We start from the raw sequence: 22598 nt of genomic DNA, 5'->3' as shown, positions 1-22598 counted from the left end.
TACCTTCTACCTACAGGACCTGGTCCAAGCAATCTCATCACTGAGCCTCGATCTCCTCAACTATAAAATGGGGATCCCATCCCTCTCAGCAAAAAGATTCCAAGCCCTATTCACCTTCATGCCCTGCCTTACATATGCACAGCCCAGAGGCTGTGCAAATATTTGTTGTGTAGATAAACAAGGAATATATATTAATGCTAGAAACCATATATCATGAAATAATTGTGTATACATAATATACATTAAATTGTATATACACTGTACTCTCTAATGTGGTTATTAGAACATTCCCCAGGAGCATAATCACATACTCAGATATCTCTTCAGACACTGCCCACTAAATTGGGTGAGAGAAAAAATGAAAACCTGTTTTTTATTTGAGTGGCACCAATATAATTTGCTTGGGAGACTCGTGACCCCTTAGACAGGGGGTGTTATCTTCCTTAATGAGTGAGTTAACACTCTTTCTGAGGGTCTGATAATGTTATGAACACTTTCCCTGAAAAAGACATACACATGGACTAAGTTTAAATAGAACTTCAGGAGACTGGTTGAATCCTAAATATGAATCCCAGAAATGAATAGCACCCAAAATAAAATCCCTAACTAAATTATTTTTTCTGAGATTATGTAGCTAATAATCCCCAAAATTTCACTGTATAATTTGATATTTTGTAAAACTACAAATTTTAAAAAACAAAAATTACTAATTTACTTTATAACATATTCACCTACATTGTTAACTGTAGTTATAGTTCAGTAATAAAAATACTACTTCTCAAAGAGATACTACACTATAAATATAGTATTTACATTGATAGAGTTCAAGTAGAGTTCTTTCTGAGAAAGGTGTTATGCAAATTCTAAAAAGGACGTATCAACATGTCATAATTCTACCAAGGACAAACATAAGACAAGCCAATTCTAAAATGTCAATCATTAAATACATAGTAATACTACAAAAAAAGATAAAACTAAGATTATTTTTTAAATGGCTAGCATGAGCTATATTGAAATATTATGATTAAAAATCTACAAATTAAAAAAAACATGAATATGACCCCAAGAGCTAATGCTCATGTTGTAATTTAAATAATAATAATAATAATAGTGATAATAATGATGGTAGCTTCCATTGAATTAATCATTATTTTGTACCAGATGCTACACCAATTTATTACTTCATTTAAGATACATATAACTCTATTTTAAAGTTAAAAACAAATTGAGAGAGCTTAGGTAGTTACTGATCCTAGTAAGCCCAAATCCCCAGAGAATTAAAGAGTAAAAGCAAGACCTACACCTAGATCTGTCTAATGACAAAGTCTATGTGCTTAACCTCTGCCTCCCCTACGTCTTTCCTCTTTGTAGCCTTCCAACACTGTCTTGGCCTCCCAAGTAAACTCTTCTGAGTCGTCTGATAGAGTAATCAAAGAGTCACTTCACAAATAGAAGCCTTATATTACAGCTTTATATTGTTAGGTAACTGGTCATTTTCATATGTCAAATTTCTAATGAAAATATAAACTGCTTAAGGGCTAAGATGTGTTTTTACTTTTTCTCATCTACTATAGACCCCTGATCAATAAAACTGGCATGGAATGGATCTAAATTGGCCCCAGTAGAAGAACTGAAGTAAATGCAGAAATCAAGATATGAAAAAGTAAAATCTGTCTACTGGGACCACATTGGGTGTGCATGTATGACATTTCACTGTTACCTCAAATGGTGAGGTTTCTAGGTACACCTCATAGCACCTGGAGATTTCCTTCTCAGCAAGTAATTTTTATAGAGGAAGCATTTAATAAAACTAAAGTCATTATAACATATATGAACAGATCAATAACAAAAATAATGGCAAATTAAAATGTCATTTTGATTTCATTTTAATGTCAATAAAATTATCAGTGATAACTAACACATTTAAGCAAGATGACATAATTCACCTGAATTAATGAAGATTTCAAATAGTTATTGCAAAGGCTTTCTGAAATAATGTCTCCTTGGTAATGATTCTTGAGATTACTTTGCTTTATATTTTCATACATCATACACAACCATGCACAGGTGATTCTAAGCAATTTTCACACATTATTTGGATGGTGTCAATTTTCAAACAGCTTTGAATAGTAATGACTTGGAAAATAATGATGAGAAAATTTTTCTTTTAATAAAAATATAATAATAGCATTAACATGAGATGTAGTGTTATGCTGAGGAAAAGCTATAGATTTGGAGTTAGAAGCCAAGGGTTCAAATCCCAGCTTTGCACTATCGTTATTTCACTTTCCATATATTATACTCTCCAGATTGAGGGTGATGATAACTATCTTTTACAGTGTAGCTGAAAAGACTGGGTAGCAATAAAGCAAAGTAGAGTCCAAATACAGTGGACACTAATAAATTCACTAAAAAGTTTTTCATGTCCCTAAGACACTATTCTACCAGATAAATTGTTTTAGTAATAACTATAATATAATCAATGATTATGGTACAATAGTTGTTTTACATTACCAATAATTAAGGAAAAATACTAAAGTTTGGTCAAATGTGGCTTCTCCATTTATTAGCCTCATCGTGGGTCCTCTGAATCTTGGATATTTCATTTGTCTTTAGGAACCACAATAATGTAGGAACAGTAATAATGTTATAGGACATTGGGGTGATAGAACTAGATATTATATAAGAAAGTGTTCTAAAGTGTTCAGATGCATGCACACTCACACACATATTTAAAATTGCAAGTTGTAATGAATATTTCATAATAAAATCCTTCTTTCATTGCTTCCTGTTTTCTCAGGATCACCCTAAAGTATGGACAAGTAAGAAAGCAAAACAGAACAAAAAAATGTTTTGGTTGGCTCACCTCTCACATTCTTACGGATGTGTGTTTGACTAGGTAAAAAGGCTGTCTTGAAATAGTTTCAGGAGAATGAAGAAAAAGAATTGCTTTTTGCCTCTTCATTTTTGCCTTAGCATTTGTATGAACAGAAACATTTCATTCTAAAGCATAACAGATCACTGAGGAGATATAGCAATGATACTTCTGGCCAAGACCTCCAGGAAGGTGCTTCTTGCCCATGATATGGTAAGATAGGTATGTTCTTATTTCTTGGTCTTTCCTCTCTGTAGCTACCCAACTTCCTGGAGATATTCCTAGAGGTAAGTTTCAGAGCATAGTAGATGGTTGGGTCTACCCATAGTGAAGTCACTCTGTCCATACTGCAAAGCTACTTCTGGGAGCCCACATGCACTGCCTGAGGACATAAGCAAAGGGCTGCCAAAATTACAAGGGTCACGATGGGCGTCATTCTCTTTGCACATGCTTTTCCCTTTGCTTGGCATGTCATGCTGTTCACTACCCTTTCCTGCCTGGTAAACAACTAACTCATTCTCCAAGACTCAGATGTCCCCTCCTCTGTGAAGCTTTCTCCAATTCCTCCTATAAGATGTACTTTTATGGCACTAAATTTACATAATGTAACTTTATGGGTGTGGGGTACCTGCTATATGCCTATCTTGACTAGCATTCCATCTATTCTGTTTGATGACAAAGTACAGAACAATGTAAAGACTGAGTAATAAGGGAAAATGCTGGAAGGGCAAAGTGCTAGGAGGGTCAGGTGCCACATCCCAGCTATGTGTACTCCTCTGCCCCAGGCGTTCTCCTCAGCCATCCTGTCTCCGACTGCAGAAATTTTAAGGAAGGAAGATAAACACCATGTTATGTTTTTTTGGTTTTTTTTTTATAGCTCCTTAGGTCAATCGTTGTTCTGGGGTATGGTTTCTTTATATGGCATATTTGCCCAAAGGCTCAGGTGTCAGTTTTATTTTTATAATATCCATAATGAATCCATTTATAGATAATTTACATAGGCCTGCCATGACCCAAATTGGCTAACATTTCAGGTGTTGCTACATGAAGTAACACAATAGCAAATACTCTGTAGTGCAGAAACTTGGGTATTGCTGGGACATTCTAGAAGAATCAATGTTTGTTGTTCTTTTAAATTTTCTTTCTTCTGTTTTTGGATCCCAAATAAAGTTCCTTGGGACAGCATATGCAAAAAAAAACTGGTTTCTATGATGAAACCTCAGAGGGAAAAGAATAGCAACATGAAGGAAGTTTTGGATCTCTGAATCTCTACACTGCTCACATAACAAAAGATGCTTAAGGCTTGAAAAGTTACTGTCATTAACCAAGGAAGAAAGAGTATACCCACTGGACTTGGGAGAGTCAAATGACATTATTAAATCACTGGTCCCTGAAATAAAGGAGTAGTTCCTAAATTTTGGTTGAGCATCATTCACAATTACCTGCAGAATTTTATTAACATTTTATTTTGTTTTGTTTTAATGCAGATTGCTGGGGCCCATGCCCTGAGACTCTAATTGTATAGTACTGAGATAGGACCTAACACTTTTTTAAAAAATATTTTCCAAGTCTTTCTGATGACTTTGGAAAGCTTTGAAAACCACTGTTTTAAACCATACATTATACAAGTGATCTTAAAAGATATGGTGCGGGCAATTCCGATTGCATGTAAGATGGCACTTTGGGTAGGAGAAGAAAACATTAAAAAATCTAAATGTATTTCTTTATCTTACCATTATCAAACTTTAAATTTTGAAATATAGACTCAGAAAGCTGCAAAAATAGTACAGAGTCCCATGGATGCTTTACCTAGCTTCTCCCAGTGGTAACATCTCATATAGTTATAATGCATTACCCAAAAACTGACATTATTAAGTTACTATTAACTAGGCCTTATTCAGTTTTCACCATTTTTTTTACCTGCATTCATTTGTGTGTGTATATAGTTCTATTTAATTTTATCCCATCTAAAGATTCATGTCACCACCACTCCAATCAAGATACAGAACTGTTTTACCACTACGAAAGGACTCTTGTTGTTTTCTCTTGGCATGAACACCCACCCACTCTCTGCCCCACTCCTACCCCATCTATGTCCCCTAGCAACCACTAATTTTTCTCTATCTCTAGTGTTTTCTCATCTCAAGAATGTCTTATAAATGGAATCATGCGACATATGTAACCTCTTGAGACTAACTTATTTGTTCACTAAGTATAATACTTTTAAAGTCAATTCAGGTTGTTGCATGTATCAATAGTTCATTCTTCTCTATTGCTGAGTTGTATTATTCCATTGTATAGATGCACCAGAGTCTGCCTAAATATTTGCTCACTGAAAGAAATTTGGGGTGTTTCCAGTGTATTTTCATTATGAAAAAAAAGTTGCTATGAACATTCGTGTACAGGTTTTTATGTGAACATAACTTTTCATTTCTCTGGATTAAATGCCAAAGGGTGCAACTGCTGAGTCATATGAGTCATGGTTAATACATGTTTACTTTTATAAAACACTGCCCAAGATTTTTCCAGAGTGGCTATACCATTTTACACATTCCTACAGTAAGGTGAGAGATCATTTCTCCACATCCTTGCCAGGATATGGTACAAATTTTTAGTTTAGATTATCTAATAGGTGTATGGTGATATCTCTTTGTGGCTCCCTCTATATTATTATTATTTAAAAAGTAAGCTCTGTTCACATTTAAATTATAGAGTGACCATAGCATTGTATATTTATATAATTTTAAAATAAAGACAATTAAAGTACAATTCACCACAAAAGTCAACATTAAGCATTGTTTTTGAACCATACCAGGATAAGGAACCCATCACCTTAGTAAGGAGTTCATTTCAGCAATTAACTAGGATGACACATTACAAAATAAAAGAGATTTCTGTCAACAATATATGAACATCTTCTTGTTCTAAAACATCTAATCCGGTTTGTTCAGGTATATTAGTTCTCTCACTGTGGCTTCTAAACAAGTCACCCAAAGCACATCCATGACACAAAATTGTGGCAATCATGGAAGGAATCCAAATGATCAAGGCTTAGTTTTATCCCTTACTATTCTGCAATACTGAACAAGCTACACCCTGAGTCTCTAAAACTGGGATAATAACCCCTGCCTGCATCAACAATTTTCATTTGTTATTTACAGCATTCTTGGACAAAGACCCTCTACCTCCCTAAAATGCATTTGTGAATTAACTACTCTTATCTAGGAAATGAAGGGATTGAAATGAAGGGATTTTTTTCCCCTAGCTTCAGACATGGTTTAATGAGGCTGTTCAAATAATATCTTCAACATTTGATTGCTCTTCAACTCTCAGATATCTTTTGCTGTGTTGACTTTATTCATAGCCTCCATGAAAATCTAGGAGTTCCTCTCAAGCTTTAAAACCAATGGGGGCAAAAAATGAGAAAGAGTATTTTTTTCCTATTAGCTCTTGTTCTTGCCAAGTCCTAGGACTCTTATTGGACCACCTTGGGTCAACTACCAACATTTGAACTCTAAACTGTGGCTTGAGGGAAGAATCTGAGGCTGAGCCAGGCCTGTGTCACACACTCCACTCCTGAGTGGATAATGAAATCTAAAAGGAAACTGAGTGCACTATTACCAATAAAAAGGACATTCTGGGAGGCCAAAACAACAAAAGTCCAGCATAAGCTTCTCTCCAGAGTGGACACACTCAACATGAACTAGCTGGGAAGAAGTCTGAAAGGCTTTGGCATACTTGCTACACTCTCAGGATTTCTCTCCAGCATGGATTCTTTGATGCTGAAGATTTCTTTTGCTAGTGAAGACTTTTCCACACTCACCACATACATAGGAAGACTCTTAAATATGAATTCTTAGATGCCTTTTTAATTGCTCCTGAGTATTGATGAACCTGGTTCTAGAATTTTATAATTCATATAGTATTGAGACACTGTGACTCCTATCACTGTTATTAGAAGCTAATGATATTTATCAGTATATATATGGATAGCATTATTAGTAAAAATTATGTTTATAATAGTATACATTTATTAGTATGAGTATCCTTATTCAAAATGTTTGGAACTAGAGGTGCTGTGAATTTCAGATTTTGCATATACCTACCAGTTGAGGATCTTAATCCACAAATCTGAAATCCAAAATGCTCCAATGGGCATTTCCTATGAGTATTATGCCAGTGCTCAAAAAGTTATGGATTTTGGAGCACTTCAGATTTCAGATTAGTAATGCTTGACCTATACTATAGTATTTGTTTTGTAATTTGAAATACTTATTAATAATAAAGTGCATAAAGTCATAAAATACATTTATTCAGCAAATGCTATTTTATAATTTTAACAATATTAACTTATTAATAACAATAAGCTATTTTTATTATAGCAAGAAAATATATTCTAAGAGGGAATAGATTAGTCTGTGTTTTGCACATTGCCATTACGTCAGCCCCTAGAAGAGTGTTTGGCACAAAATCTGTTTTAAATAAATAACTGTTGAATAAATATACAATAGTCACTCTTAAAGTTGTATGGTATTTTACAGCTTGAAAACATTTTTACACTTATCATTACATTTGGTCCTCAAAACACTCTTGTAAGATAATAAATATTGCCAGCTAATTTAATAAATTCAGGAGACTGTAATAGAGAAGCATCATGCCCAAGACCAAGTGGTAAAACTAAGGCTTGAAGATAAATGCCCTGATCTTCAGGCCAGTGTTCGACCCTGGCACTCTCAAGCATTGATAAGGTCTACATATATTTGGTAAGACCTGATGTCTCCCCAAGAATGGCAAATTATTTTCTCTGCTAAAAAATGCAATGTAATGATCAAATTAATACAATTAATATCTGATCCTTTAATGAAGTAACAGCTTGTCCTTTCTTCCCTGAGGACCTGAAAATTAAAACTCGTGTACTGCACTCCACAGTGATGGATGAGGCTCAAGATGCTTACTCCGATCCAGAGAAGGAGGAGGCCAGTCAAACCCAGGTTTCATTAGAATCCCTGGTGTTTCAGTGAACTTGTGACTATCCTCGTGGCACACCATGCATAATTATAACAAATGTCTGAGATGTTGCAACTGCTCTTCTGTGATTGCTGGTAATTTAACAAGACTGCCAGGGCTACCAAAAGAAGATGTTTCCCATTTGTACCTCTAGAGTCACAGGCAAGATTCTCTTTGCGTGAGGAACAAAGACTACAGGACGCCAGAGACAGAAAAGCACACTGTGAGTCTAAATATTTAAATGAAACTGTTTTCTACCACTAATTACTCCAGGTTTAAAAAAGAAAAAGGTTTTCCTAACAGTAAAAAGAGAAGTAGCACCAAATTGGCCTATATGTTTAAAATAAAAATGGTGGGGAAAATCCAGTCTAAATGATTCCTTTAAATATATTGCCATAGATGGCCACTCATTTCCCTCACGTTAGTGGTTATCTGTTAAGAAAACAAATATGTCCTTCCTAACCAGAATACATAACTGACATCACTAATGGCTAATTCTCTACCAAGTATCAATAACCCAGGACTAGTCAATTTCTAGGAACCAAACTCCAAACTTGCCTATTCCTGTGAACAGTGGTGGTATAGTGGAATGAGTGCATTTAGGAAACCTGGGCTCTGGACCAGTTCAGCTCCAAACTCTTAGGTATATTAGCAATCATTTATAACTATTCCTCCTCCATGCAATGCATTAATAACCTCAGAGTAGCATAAAGCACAAAAAGCTGGAGCAAAAAAAGTCATCCAGGCTTAGGACCCCCTTTTCAATAAAATTCATCTTACCTATTCTGATCTACCTTGACAAGTCTAAGTGAAACAGTGTAGGCAAAGGTGGAAAACACAGCCCTTTTTTATGTTATATAGAAGTGTACTGGGTAATACATGTAGGAATAGTTTGCGGGAAAGGTCACCACTTTGAAATTAATTTCAAAGAAGAATCATGAAATAATAAAATAATGGAGTCAGAAAAGATATAAGATGTCTAATCCTACCTCCAATAAATAGAACTCTTTAAAATCATTAAGAGCCCTAGATATGAAGGTTCCCTTCTATTTTTACTAGCTGCATGATTCTTTAATAAGCTATTTCACTTTCGGTAGTTTACCAGACATTAAAATGGCAATAAGATAATTTCTATCTGCCTCACAGAGCTACAGTAAGAATTATTTTCTGAAAATTAAAAAACAATGAATATGGAAGTGCTAAATAAACTATAAGGGGTTATACCAATATAAAGGGGTTATACCAAAAGAATCACCTTGAACTGGTACCCAGTGGATTTACTTTTTCAAAGACCTAACATAAAAATGTTTTTAAAAGGAATTTCAGAGGCTGGAGAAAGTGAATTCTAGGCCACAAGACTACTCCAACTTCACAAAATTGAAAACTTCACAAATCGTTCTGAATGATTATCTACTGTAATGATGGATAAAAAGCATTACCAAATGTCATTCGGCCAAACAACTGGAAGAAAGAGACAGGGAGAGAGACTGAGAAGCTAATTTCTAGAGTGTAATAGCAGAATAATTTCAAAAACCATCTCAAGAAAATAGTATATTAGCAAAGTTGGAAAATTTACTTACTTTGCTATCTACCAAAAACAGAAAAAGAACTACACTCTGTTCTGGCATCAAAGTCTAAGGTTTGGTTTTCTTGTTTTTGTTGTTTTGGAGGTTTTTGTTTATTTTGCTGGGTTTGTTTTTTGTTTTTTAATTTGAAGCAGAGAGAGCACCAAGATTACAGGACAAACAATGCTAAAGGCTGGGACTTTAAAGACCCACAGAAAAATTGCACTATCTTATTGTTCTCATCAGCTGAATAGAAGTTTATGGGAAAAAATCATAAATACATATCAAAATCATTTCACAAAAATGAAATAGTTAACACTGTAAAATCTCTAGGAAGACAAAACTTAATAAAAAATAGATATGGGTTCATAAGCTTACAGTACTGGACATAAGAAAAACATTTGGAAACATAGGGGTATTCTAAATTAGCTGTGGAAAGACCAGTTGTTATAAAATCAATGAAAAGTATGAGAACAATGAAAGTCATATAAAAGGACCTTGAGGCCTAAAGAGCTACTAAATGGGGAAAAAACACGCCCCACTTTTAAGTGTGACAAAGCCCTTTAGAAAGAGTTTATTAGCAGAATATCTCATAAAAGAAAATTATAAATATGGGTATCACAAAATTACAAGTTGATACGTACAACATCTGGGTACTTTTCTACTTTCACAGTCAGAATTTAAAAATGAGAAAGCAAACCCTAGCGATCATATACATAATAGCAAGGTGAGAAATGTAATTGGTAACTTCAAGGTAGCAGTGGTCAAACAAATCTCACACTAAAAAGCTCAAAATACGGGTACAGGAGAGTAACAGCAATTCAAATATGTAGGTTGAAACTGCAGAACCACAGAGTCTAAGCAGGAGCTGAGAACCTAGAGAATGTGTGCCTGTATAAGCAAGTGTGCATTGCTATGTTTACCTATTCAGCTCTACAAACACCACTGAGTGCCCATGTGTCAGAGATCCTGCTGGGTGCTGCTGTGGATAAAGAAATCAGTCAGGCAGCTTCTGCCTCCAAAAGTTCAGGGTCTACTGGAGGAGACAGGTGCATACACAAGCAACTCTATTAAAAGGCACACTATGATAAGAATTGTATGTGATGCATAATGAGGTTATGAGGTCGTAAAGAACAGTTGTCACTTATAGTGCAAGGTTCTGGATAACTCTAGAGTTAGAAAGGACTTGAGGTTTGGTGCTAATTCTGCTCTGAGCAGAATATTCATCTCCGAGTAAAGAACTAAACACTCTCGAGGCTGAAGCTTTCACATTTACACCAGAAACAGCTGTACTGTGTGATTTCTGTTAGTTCTAACTTTCTGTCTTCGGGATTGAGCTTCTTGGTGGTCAACTTTTAAGCAATGGATTGAAACATTTTTAGGAGCTGGAAACAGGGGGACAAGCATTAACTGAAAGCAAAGAAAGCATGAGCTGAGGCATAAGAAACATGAGCTGGGATCACCAATCCACCCTGTAAGCAAAACCTGAGCTACCTGCTATCTTGGGATTTCAGGAACATTCTAGATAAACAACAACAAAATAAATAAATAAATAAATAAAACTTAAAAAAAGATATAAACTCTTAAAATATATAAAAATTTAAACAAAATATAACATGAATTATAAAAATGTTTAGAGTAACAGAGAATGCACCTATAACATTTAAATTAAATATAAAGTAAAAGCAAATCCTACACTTCCAACAAATATCCAGTGTTATAATACACAGCAGACGAAGATATGTAGCTTCTATTTTAAAAAGAAGGCTAAATATATATGATTCCCCATATTTGTCTTTAGCATGTATATATTAAAGGGAAATACCTTTTTTTTCAAATTCAGGAAAGGTTATATTAGAGAGAGACAGAGAGAGAGAGAAAGACTGGCAGAATGGCAAGAAAGAACCAAAACTTCAGAAAACAAAAGGCTGAGATGCTCGACATGAAGATGCCATATTCCAAACTCCTTATTGCAAGGGAAGTATTACCGAGCAGCGCACTCACCCAGCCAGCATCTGCCATCCCTCCAAATACATAAACATACATAAGAACACACAGACATACATTTGACCATATGCAACCATTCCTACTAAAAACACAGTAGCACAACAAGAGCTCCAAGGAACATAAGGACGAGTGAGAAACCATGTCTTGTTGCTTCAATGGGAGGCAAAGCTTATATTCTTATAAGGGAAGTAGGAAAGAATCACCGTAATACAGGGCTTGGTGCCACAAGTGCCGTGAATAGAAGGGCAAGTAGCATCGCATGCTGGATATGAACAACAGCCTCCGTTTACAAATTTACTAGCCACAGAATCACAGAGAATGTCACCTCTTCTAAGTTTCCATTTACTTATGGGGGAAAAAAAACACTTCATAGGATTATATGGGAAGGCAATAAAATAATAATGAAAAAACATAGGGCCTGGCATACACTCATGTGTAACATGTAAAAGAACACGAGCAGGAGTGATTTTAAAAAGTTGTAGAAATTTGGCAGTCATAGAATAAGATGTATGTGGACACCCAGGGAAGGAGTGATTACTGCTGATCTAGACATTTTGGAGAAAGTGATACAAATAGAATTTTGACAGAAAACAGAAGTACATGGGATGGCATGTTGAGAAGAGGCCAAGAAGTGTGAGCTGCAGGGCATGCAAACAAGTGAGAGTTTACTCCAGTGTCCCTGGAGAGTAAGACAGCCACACACAGACAGGCAGGACCTCTCACAGCAGGGGCGTCATCGCCAGGCTCACTCACTGTGATTCATAGCACTGAGAGTGACGGGGTCTGAAGGGAGGCCATCATACACTTTGCTTCTCCCCACCTCATGCATGCCATTTATTAGCCCACTTAATATAGGACCTGCCATCACCCTAACACTCAGCATATACCAATTGTCACACCTACGAAGTGACTTCCTCATATCTTTGCCTCCTACTCCATAACTGACCATGTCTTTACTTTCCCTCGATATTAAACAGAAGTCCATTTTAGCTCTCCCCCAAAATTAGAAGACAAAATAACAAGGCCCCTAGTAAGCTGACATAGGGACACCTTGAAAACATAAATGAGGAAGCCAACACATGGCTCCTCCTGTCCCTGTTGAGAGGAATTCTCCTCCAGATCCCATTCCCAAACCCTGCAATCACTAAAAGAATGATGAGCCAAAGAAAGCCAGTTCACTAAGTCCTTGATTAATTGCAAAGATGCAGTCTCCTTCAAGGGCAATAAAACTTCAAGCACTGCTATGGAGATTAGCATAGCACCAAGGGCTTCATTTATTGTTTTTCCAGAGAAGCTTTCTAATGGTCTTGGTGTTGCCCTTTCTAGGGAAAGGATATCCAAAGATCCACAGCTCAGTCATGTGTGCTGATGATGCGTAACCTTCCCTACCACTGGCCTAAGTGTCCAGTCACCTTACACAAGCTAGACATCTGGACTAGGCTTCTGACATCAGTCCTGAGATACTCATAATTTGGGTCCTAAGATACTAGTAATAAAGTGTTTACTGGGAGCAGGAGATGATTCAGAAGAAAAAAGAAGGACTGAACTATATCACAGAGCATGAAGTAGTCTCAGGTAGTATTAATAAACAAACATACTGATGTCATCTAAGAAGCAACTGGAAACATCCTGGAGAAGCTATGGTAATAACAGGAGCAGAAAACAGAGAAAGAAGAGCTGGATCTCCTTTCACTGCCTCTTCTCGCTCAGCTCCCAGAAGGCTAATGTGTTGTTTGTTAGTTATAAGTTATTCTTTCATGGGTTTGAATGAGCTGCTGACAGTGGTAATAGCAGGAAAACTCTTCAACCAAAGACTATGGCATCATTCACACCGCCTGTGAGGTGTAATGTGTGAGTGTGTACACACACATGCATGTGAGATGCCGAGCTCACGTAGAACTTCAAACTCCATTTGATGTAAGCTGAATATATTGTTTTTAAAACCCCTGAAACTAGGCTTCACTCAGATTTTTTCTATAAGCTTCAACAAATGTACGTCTCCAGAACCCTCCAGACAACTTTATCCTACAGCAGCCTAAGGGAAGAAAATGGCCAGAGAAGGTAAAAAAATAAAAATTAATTCCAGGCACTTTATTATGTTCACTTTGAAGGGGTTTCTGATTGGATTGTTGCTTGGCAGCATTCTGGGACTGTGGTCTATTGGCAAGAGGAAGAAACCACTGGGTGGGAGACACATCTTTACAAGAGAATGGACTAGAGGTAGAGGAAAATGCAGTACGAGGGCGCTGAGCTAAGACTAAAGAGGCCAGATTTTTAATTTGGGCTCTAACCCTACTTCATTGCGTAACCACAGACATATGTCCCTATCTGGTTTTAATCTCTTTGTTCCTAAATGAGAGGGTGGCCTAGATGATTTCTGGGGACCGCTTAACCTTTGATAGTCCATACACTATGATAATCACACTGAATCTGTGAGCTACATTTTTCTAGCACAACTCTATACTATAAGCCACCTCTATTACATTCAACTTTCTCGCTCTGGGCACGAAACTCTGAAATCCCAGAACTTACCCTCACCTCCAGGTTGCTTGTATGGGTTGTATTTGGGTTTTGGAGCAACTACTGGTGCAAACTTCTTGGGTGGCTGCTGTGTAGACACTGAAATGCTGGGGGTCCCGAAGGAATGAGTTGTCTCCATCCGTGCAGGCACATGGCCAAGGGGCTCGCCAGTGCTTTTGGGTGGCAGCCAAGATGGGTGAGACATTGTTGGAATCTGCAATTCAAAAGAAACAAACAATATTTTTGTAGAAATACAAAACTGAAGGTGATACTTGATGAATCTTGATAAAGCTCTCTGGATTCTTTCCAGAGATTCTTTCCAGAGCATGAAGGAAAACAAGAAGGATGAAAGAAAATGGAAGAAGGAAAACAGAAGAGGAAGAAGATTCATCAGGAGGAGGGGGAGGAGGAGGAGGAAGAGGAAAAGGACTCTTGGAGAAATAGATATGAATAAGCAATGATTCCTAACTTGAAAAAGTTTCTATGGTAGAAGGTTGGATAAAATCTTCTATTTTATTAATATTCTATTAAAACCAGTTAAACGGTTATACCTAAATGAGGCGTTAAGTTACCTAAATGAGGTTCAAAATACAAAAGTGTTGCTGGGATGCAGAAAAAGAGCTCACTTCTTGGTGGGAACAAAACTAACAAGACTTCAATGATGAGGTGACAGATAGACTGAGCCTTGAGTTCTAAGTAGAGGTTGGGCCTAAACAAGGTAAGCACAGTTATGTAGGCAGAAAACTACACTGCACTTATGTTTAGTGTGGCTGAAGAGGGAATAAGAGAAAGTATCTAGCAAAAGAACTAAAATGTGGGATGGAACCAAAGCCCAGACAATTCATCATGCACACTTGAGGAATTTAAATTTAGTCTGCAGGCATTAAGGAACTACCAAAAATTACTTTTGGAAACAGGAGCATAATAGGTACATGGCAGGACACTTTAAAATGACCCATCTGTAGGAGCAGCTCTACTCCCCACCAAGGAGCACTTCGAAATGGGGAAGAGGGGGACATTGGTTGCCACAATGCTTGAGACAATTACTGGCATTTAGGGCCAGAGGATAGAATATTCAACACCTGCAAGGCACAGGTCATCCCTCCACAACAAAGAAATGCCCATCAAGAGCTATGCTGAGCTGACACCATCTTGAACCTTTATGAAAAACTTACTTTAACTAGGAGGAGGGCAACTGGCACAGCCCGGATGCTGTTCTGATCAAATTGCATACACTATTTGAAGAAAGAAAAATGCTGTTTCCTCTGCTGGGGTAAGCTGATCACACCCTCCAGGCAGCCTGCCTGCTGGGGATGAGCCTCACAGACTGCCGCTGAGGAGGGCTCTCCAAGCCTGATTGCAAGAGCTCTCCAGTACGGGGAGGCCCGGAAGGCACCCTGCACTTGCCCCCAGCCCCAAATCCACCTAGTAATTTATTAATTGAACTGAATTAATTAAGAGGGCTACATGATTATCTCCAGATGTCTATAAAGACAAAGAGCACTGGAAATGCAGGAAAAAAATAAAGGCCTCAACACACAGCATAGCAATAGAAAGGCAAGGTAGAGGGAGAGATCTGTCCACGCTGGGAATGAGTGGCATGACCCTGACTGGCACCTTCTCTAGTGCTCAGATATTTCCACTTTAAAATTAAGACTAAAAAACCTAGCCCTCCTTAAGGCTCAGAGTTTTTATGACAACCAATAAGGCAATATTAAAATGCTTTATGTACCATAAAGTGCTGTGCAAAGTGAAAAGAAAGAAATGCCTCTATTCTCAGACAAAGTCATTGGGAATTATATGACCATCTTGCAAGGAGGAAAAGAGTTGGAGATGTAGTTTTCTCAACAGAAGAGGATAATATGAATCAATGATAGACTCTAAAAACTGGGAATCAGGACACATGTTTTTGAAGCCAGTGATGATATCTGCTTTTCACTAGGGTTACAGGGACCTTCTTCTCCTTGTTTTCCCCTGCACCTTTTACATATGCGTATGCACCTTTTACCTTTTACTTACACACATACACACATACACACACACATATGCATACACACTTACTAAGCTGTGAGTTCCTTAAAAGAGGAGGGACCATATTTTACACATCTCTAAACCACCATCAAGACCTAGCACAAAACCAATATAGAAAAATAAACAATGAATGTCTCTTTTACTCACGGTTTTTAAATCTGGCTGCAAATTTGGAATCACTTGAGAACATTTTTTCCTAAATACCAAAATCAAGCCCACCTTTCAGGGTTGAAAAACACCAAATTTGGCTTTTTTTTTTTTTTAATTTCAGCATATCACAAGGGTACAAAAGACAAATGTTTAGGTTACATATATTGTCTTTGCCTCACCCGAGTCAGAGCTTCAAGCATGTCCATTCCCCAGACGGTGTGCACCGCACCCATTAAGTGTCAATATACCCAACCCCCCTCTCCCCCCACCTGGCAGACACCCAATGAATGTTATTACTATATATGCACATAAGTGTTGATCAGTTAATACCAATTTGATGGTGAGTACCTGTGGCGCTTGTTTTTCCATTCTTGTGATACTTCACTTAGTAGAATGGGCTCCAGCTCTATCCAAGATAATATAAGAGGTGATATATCACCATTGTTTTTTGTGGCTGAGTAGAACTCCATGGTATACATATACCACATTTTATTAATCCACTGATGTATTGATGGGCACTTGGGTTGTTTCCACATCTTTGCAATTGTGAATTGCGCTGCTATAAACATTTGAGTGCAGATGTCTTTTTTATAGAATGTCTTTTTTTCCTTTGCATAGATGTCCAGCAATGGAATTGCCAGATCGAATGGTAGGTCTACTTGCATCTGTTTAAGGTATCTCCATATTGCTTTCCACAGAGGTTGTACTAGTTTGCAGTCCCACCAGCAGTGTATGAGTGTTCCTATCTCTCCGCATCCATGCCAACATTTATTGTTTTGGTACTTTTTGATAAAAGCCATTCTCACTGGAGTTAAGTAATATCTCATTGTGGTTTTGATTTGCATTTCCCTGATTATTACAGATGTTGAACATTTTTTCATCTTCTTAGACCACAGTGGAATAAAATTAGAAATCAACTCCAACAGAAACTCCCATCTCTACACAAAGTCATGGAAACTAAACAACCTTCTGCTGAATGATTATTGGGTTAAGGAGGAAATTAAGACGGAAATCAAAAGATTCTTTGAACTAAATGATAAAGGAGACACAAGTTATCAAAATATGTGGGACAGAGCTAAAGCAGTCCTGAGAGGACAATTTATATTCATAAATGCCTGCATCCAAAGGTCAGAAAGATCACAAATCAACAATCTAATGAATCATCTCAAATAACTGGAAAAGGATGAGCAAACCAACCCCAAACCCAGCAGAAGAAAAGAAATAACAAAGATCAGAGCAGAACTAAATGAAACTGACAATAAAAAAACTATATGGAAGATTAATAAGACAAGTTGGTTGTGTGAAAAAAATAAATGAAAATGACATGCCTCTTGCTAGATTAATGAGAAGAAGAAAAGAAAAGACTCTAATAAGCTCAATCAGGAATGAAAAAGGAGAAATTACAACTGATACCTGAGAAATACAAAATATCATCCATGAATACTATAAGCACTTCTGTGCACATAAACTTGAAAACATGGAGGAAACGGACAAATTCTTAGAAACGCAAAGCCTCCCTAGGCTCAATCAGGAAAAAATAGAACTCCTGAACAGATCAATATCAAGTACCAAAATTGCAGCAGCAATAAAAAACCTTTCTAAAAAAAAAATCCCGGACCAAATGGTTTCACACCCAAATTTTACCAGACCTACAAAGAAGACCTGGTACCTATCCTGCAGAAATTATTCCACAACATCAAGAAGGAAGGAATCTTCCCCAACACGTTTTATGAAGCCAACATCACCCTGATACCAAAACCAGGAAAGGACACAACAAAAAAAGAAAACTACAGACCATTTATCCCTTATGAATATAGATGCATAAATTCTCAACAAAATCCTAGCAAATGAATTCAGGTGCTTGTCTTTTTGTTTTTAATTGAGGCTTTGTCTTCTACTAAATGGGGATAACTGACTATTTTGCTTTCAGCATGACTAAAGTGAATATAAGTGTGGACTGAGTGGGATCAAATTAAGGTTTGAAAGTTTCAATGCACTGTGCATATTTGTAGTAGAAATCTTAATTGTACAATTTCAAAATGGGTTAAAACTGTCCTTGTAACTTTTCTGTATATCTAAAGTTATTCAAAATTAGAAACTTTAAAAAATGGGTTGATATAGGATGTAGTGATTTCTAAAGGAAAGATGCATATGCACAGAACAATTCCAAGTTACTGATTGTGGCACCTTGGCTTTTTCAGATATGCCATAGATATGTAGGAACAGGCAACCCTGAAACAGTATAAAAATGAAAACTTAAGCATAAATGTGCAAATCACTGATTCCATCATCATTTTAGTTATGTCTAACATCATAAATTATGCTGACATTGCCTTCCCGAAGAAGGCACCTCTAGATCCACCTCCTGCAAGGGCCATCTTCTGCCCAATTATCTGTTTGCAGATGACCTTTTTAAGCACCTTTTCTTGCCATTCTTCTGCTTGTCAACAGTGACCCATGACACCAGTACCAGGATTTATAATAAACTTTCATGATTCTTAATCCGTGCTCATCATGAACAATGTCATTTCTCTCCCTGTATTTTCTACTAACCCCTATGTTTTTATTAATATATTGCCCCAGCTCAAATGCCTCTGACTCTGTGAACATTTCCTTAACTCTCTCTAAGAAGAATAGCTTAATTTCTTTTCTAGGCTCTTCTAGTACTTTTCTGATAACAGTCCCAATGAAAGCTATTTAGTCACCTGCCTATATGCCCCAATAAATTGAAAGCTCCTGGGTAGTGTCCCTATACCAGCACAATGCCTAGCCAGGAAACGCTTAAAAATATATCTCATGGGGGAATGGGTGAATGAATGAATGCTGCTCTCCTTTAGTCAGTCATGCCTTTCTACAGCATCTGTAGCATTCACTGATATGATCATCTTCTTTTCCCTCCCTTAATTTGGTGGAGTAATGAATCATGTTGATAGATTTCCAGATATTGAACCATCTTTGCATTCCTAAAATAAATCCTACTCAGTCATAGTCATAGTGTTTTGGTATACTGATGAATTAACTATGCTATTTTATTTAGAATTTTTGTATATATAGTCATAAGATCAACTTTACAGCCTTTTTTCCACTGCTTATTTTTCTTATCATCATTTGGTTTTGACATGAGCATTCTGCATCATTTTCTACTATCTAGGTTAGACATTGGAATTATCTGATCTTTAAAGGTGTATTAAAATTCAGTGTAAAGTCATCTAGATATGATATCTTCTTTTAGCAAACATTAATCATACTTCTAATAACTTCTATTATAATTGTAGTTTTCTACTTCCTCTGAGGTCATTTTGCAGCATTTATATTCTGCTGGAAATTCATCCATTTCCTCTAGCTTTGATCTTTGCTCCTTTTCTAGCTAGCTACCTTTTGGTTAAAAATGATTTTTTATGCATCATTTAGATCTTGAGAATTACTTCCTACCCGTTCATAAAGGCATAAGTCATGTACTCTATCCTCCTGTTCAAGTGTACCCTTTTACTACCCTTCCACAGCACCTAGCATACTGCTGTCACACACTCGCCATGTGTTACTTTACCTGTCTTCTTGTCTGAATCCCAAACTAAACTTTTAAATCCTTGAGAACAAAAATACTTATCATTTAATAATCCCAGAGCCTAGTACATTATAGCCACTCAACAAAAATGTCTGTTAATTTAATGAATGAACGAATGAATTTGTTTGCCTGGTACTAGAGCTCCAGATGAATCAGATTCTCATCCCTTACTCAAGGAGCATAAAGCCTATCAGAGGAAGAAATATTTATATATTTGAAACGGGAAAGAGAGCACAGAAAGCACATGAATAATATCGGGGTATGTCACAAGGGCTAGCACAGGCTTGGCAGACGTAGCCCTTACCCAGGATGACTTTGAAAGTTGACTGACTCTGAAAGAAAACTGAAGCAACAGGGACAATGACAAGAAATAATACTGTAAGCTCAGAGGTGAAGCAAGGCATTTCTCTGGGACAGGGAGCAGACCAGCTGGACTGAAATGAGGGACTCAGGAGACTAGCTGAGGAAAAGGTTTAAATGATAAAATCACTTCTGCTTTTTAAAGATACTATATACAGAGATAAGAAGCTGGAAATTGTATCTTTGAACAGAAATCTAACGAGGGAAAACTCAACATAAGAAAAACTAAATCATGTAAGATGGATCCAAAGCAGGTGACAAATGCAACAATATAAACACAGAGTCTCTGTGGCCTCAGTTCTAGTCTCAGCTATTCCAGTGTGATCTTTAAAGAGAAGATACTCATTTGCCAAATGAATACCTATAAAGTCCCAATAAGCTCTAATATTCTACAGAGCTTTCTTTCTCTAAAATCTTAATTACAGCCGTTCTTTTTGATAAGTGGGTTTGATGAAACCTCACAAGATAGCAAATGGATGAACCAGCACGTCCGTTGGGGTCTCTCAGCTTCTCAGAGAGACACAACGTAAACACAAAGATGAAGAGTGGTGAGAACTGTTGTTGCTGGTCCAAGACTTACCCTGCTTTTACTTCCTCTGGCTCTAGACAGGTTTCACTCTAAGCTTATAATCATCATGAAAGCAAGAAGTGGAAGGGAGGATCAGATCTCCACAGAGGCTCTGAAAATATGCAAACAGCATCAGAAGAGAGCGAAGCAAGAGAAACGGCCTTCCTCTAAGCAAGATGCCCACTGCAGAAGGGAATCAGCGAGCTGCTGCACCCTAAGCACTGCTCTTTCAGGAACTGTGTCAAATGCAAGGCAATTAGGAAGACCCTAAGAGGTTTCACTTATCACCTTCTCTGCTGCTCTTCTGTCTTCTCCCACTAACTGTCCTGCAGGTACAAGAAAGCCACAGACTGACAGTAAAGAGCAAGTGTTTACTGAGGGCTTACTATAGGTCAAGCAATTTTCTAATGGCCAGAGTCATCCTGACTGCCATGTGAGGTAGCGCTATCGTTATCCACATTTAGTAAATCAGGAAAGTAATGCTGCAGGAGGTTGAATATCTTGCTCAAGGATCTTTTCTGCAAACAGATAGCAAAGCTGAAGCTTGGACACAGAACTGTGGCCCCAAATCCATGGTCTTCAATGTTGTACTACCTCCCTATCTGGAGGAAAAAAGAACATACCACAATCAAAAGAAGATTACTACTTCACAAAAGTAGTTTTTGCTCTTATTATCTCCATTCCTAGCTCTTGGATCTCATTTGCCATAATGTCTTCTCTATTCTGTTCCCTCAAACCTAACCATAATGAGCCAGAAGATCACAAAGCAATGATGCCAACAGTCAATAGACCAAACTAATCAAGGCACAAGAGAATACAAACGATTACAAAAGATAAGATGAGGAAGATCTTCTCTCTACAGGTGGGAAAACTTACAGCTACAGGTAAGGTGACAGTTAATACTAACAAAGCCACTCAGCTTCTCTAAATATACCATGTGAATGCCAAGTTACTGTTATGCACAAAGTAGAACTATGTAGTGTTTGGCCATATTTTTCTTTTTTCTTTTGTTCCCTAAAATCTATATTCTACTCTTCTATAAACATTTATATAAAAACACCGAAATTTAAAAACAAACAACCAATCATTACATGGTATTATCTAATATCCAGTGCTACAAGCTTGAAGTAGTGGTTCTCAAAACTATCTGCATAATAAATGTACATGGAGATCTTCATGTATATATTGATTCAAGGCTTTAGAATAACTGACTTAGAGTAGTTATGTTATTCTTTAAATCACATTGCATTAGTCCCTAAATCTCCCTTGGCAACTAAACCGAGGCTTGGCTTTTGGTGTTTGCTGAATAAATGAATGATACTGAAGAAAGGGACAGATATTAACACCAATATTTTAGTGGCAGAAGAATTGAGAGGTTGAAGTGCTCTGTAACCTAAGCATCTGAAGTGGCTGACGACAGACTAAAATTTAGGATTCACGCCCCTTAGCAACATTTTCTTCATTTAAACAAGTAGTTACGATTTCAATAATACTTTCCCATAACTTTGAAGGTTTTCTTTTTTTTAACTTTCCTCTTAAATAAAAGTCAGTACCCTACTGGAATTTCAAAACTGCTTTCTTAATCATTTACTTAAACAGTATAACATGCTTCCCTCTCGGGGCTACAGCTATCCAACTTTTTCTATTAATACATGTTATTGTACTGTTTTAACCTGATCTTCAGAATTCAGGGCCAGCTTCCAATCTTAGCTCTCCCATGAGCTTATAGTGTGACTTTTGTATTCTCTTGGAGCCAGTGTTTTTTCCTAAAAATGCAGTGACGGAATTAGATGAATGCTAATGACAACTCTGCTCACATACTTTTATGAGTCTGTGAAAGACCCTAACTGTTGAACTAGCCCACACCAAGCAAAAGGCAGGCATAGAGATTGCAAATTACCCATGAATCTCTTAGCTCATCAGTGAGGAAGCATGATCCCCTTTTTTTGT

General features: G+C 37.0%; 1 protein-coding gene across 11 annotated transcripts in view; it reads right to left on the bottom strand.

The window, feature by feature from the left end:
* Positions 1 to 22598, bottom strand: part of LOC123630380 (LIM domain containing preferred translocation partner in lipoma) — a 648766-nt gene that overhangs the window by 414041 nt on the left and 212127 nt on the right. For 10 of the 11 annotated variants that reach the window (XM_045539905.1, XM_045539914.1, XM_045539906.1 and 7 more), the window contains one exon: positions 13987 to 14188. In XM_045539905.1, the coding sequence (XP_045395861.1) occupies positions 13987 to 14179 (193 nt within the window). In that variant the 5' untranslated portion in view covers positions 14180 to 14188. The remainder of the gene's footprint in view (positions 1 to 13986; positions 14189 to 22598) is intronic. The other variant, XM_045539916.1, reaches the window with a different exon arrangement.

Source organism: Lemur catta, chromosome 1 (assembly GCF_020740605.2).
Source record: "Lemur catta isolate mLemCat1 chromosome 1, mLemCat1.pri, whole genome shotgun sequence".
Lineage (NCBI taxonomy): Eukaryota > Metazoa > Chordata > Mammalia > Primates > Lemuridae > Lemur > Lemur catta.
This window is presented reverse-complemented; position numbering and strand designations above follow the sequence as displayed.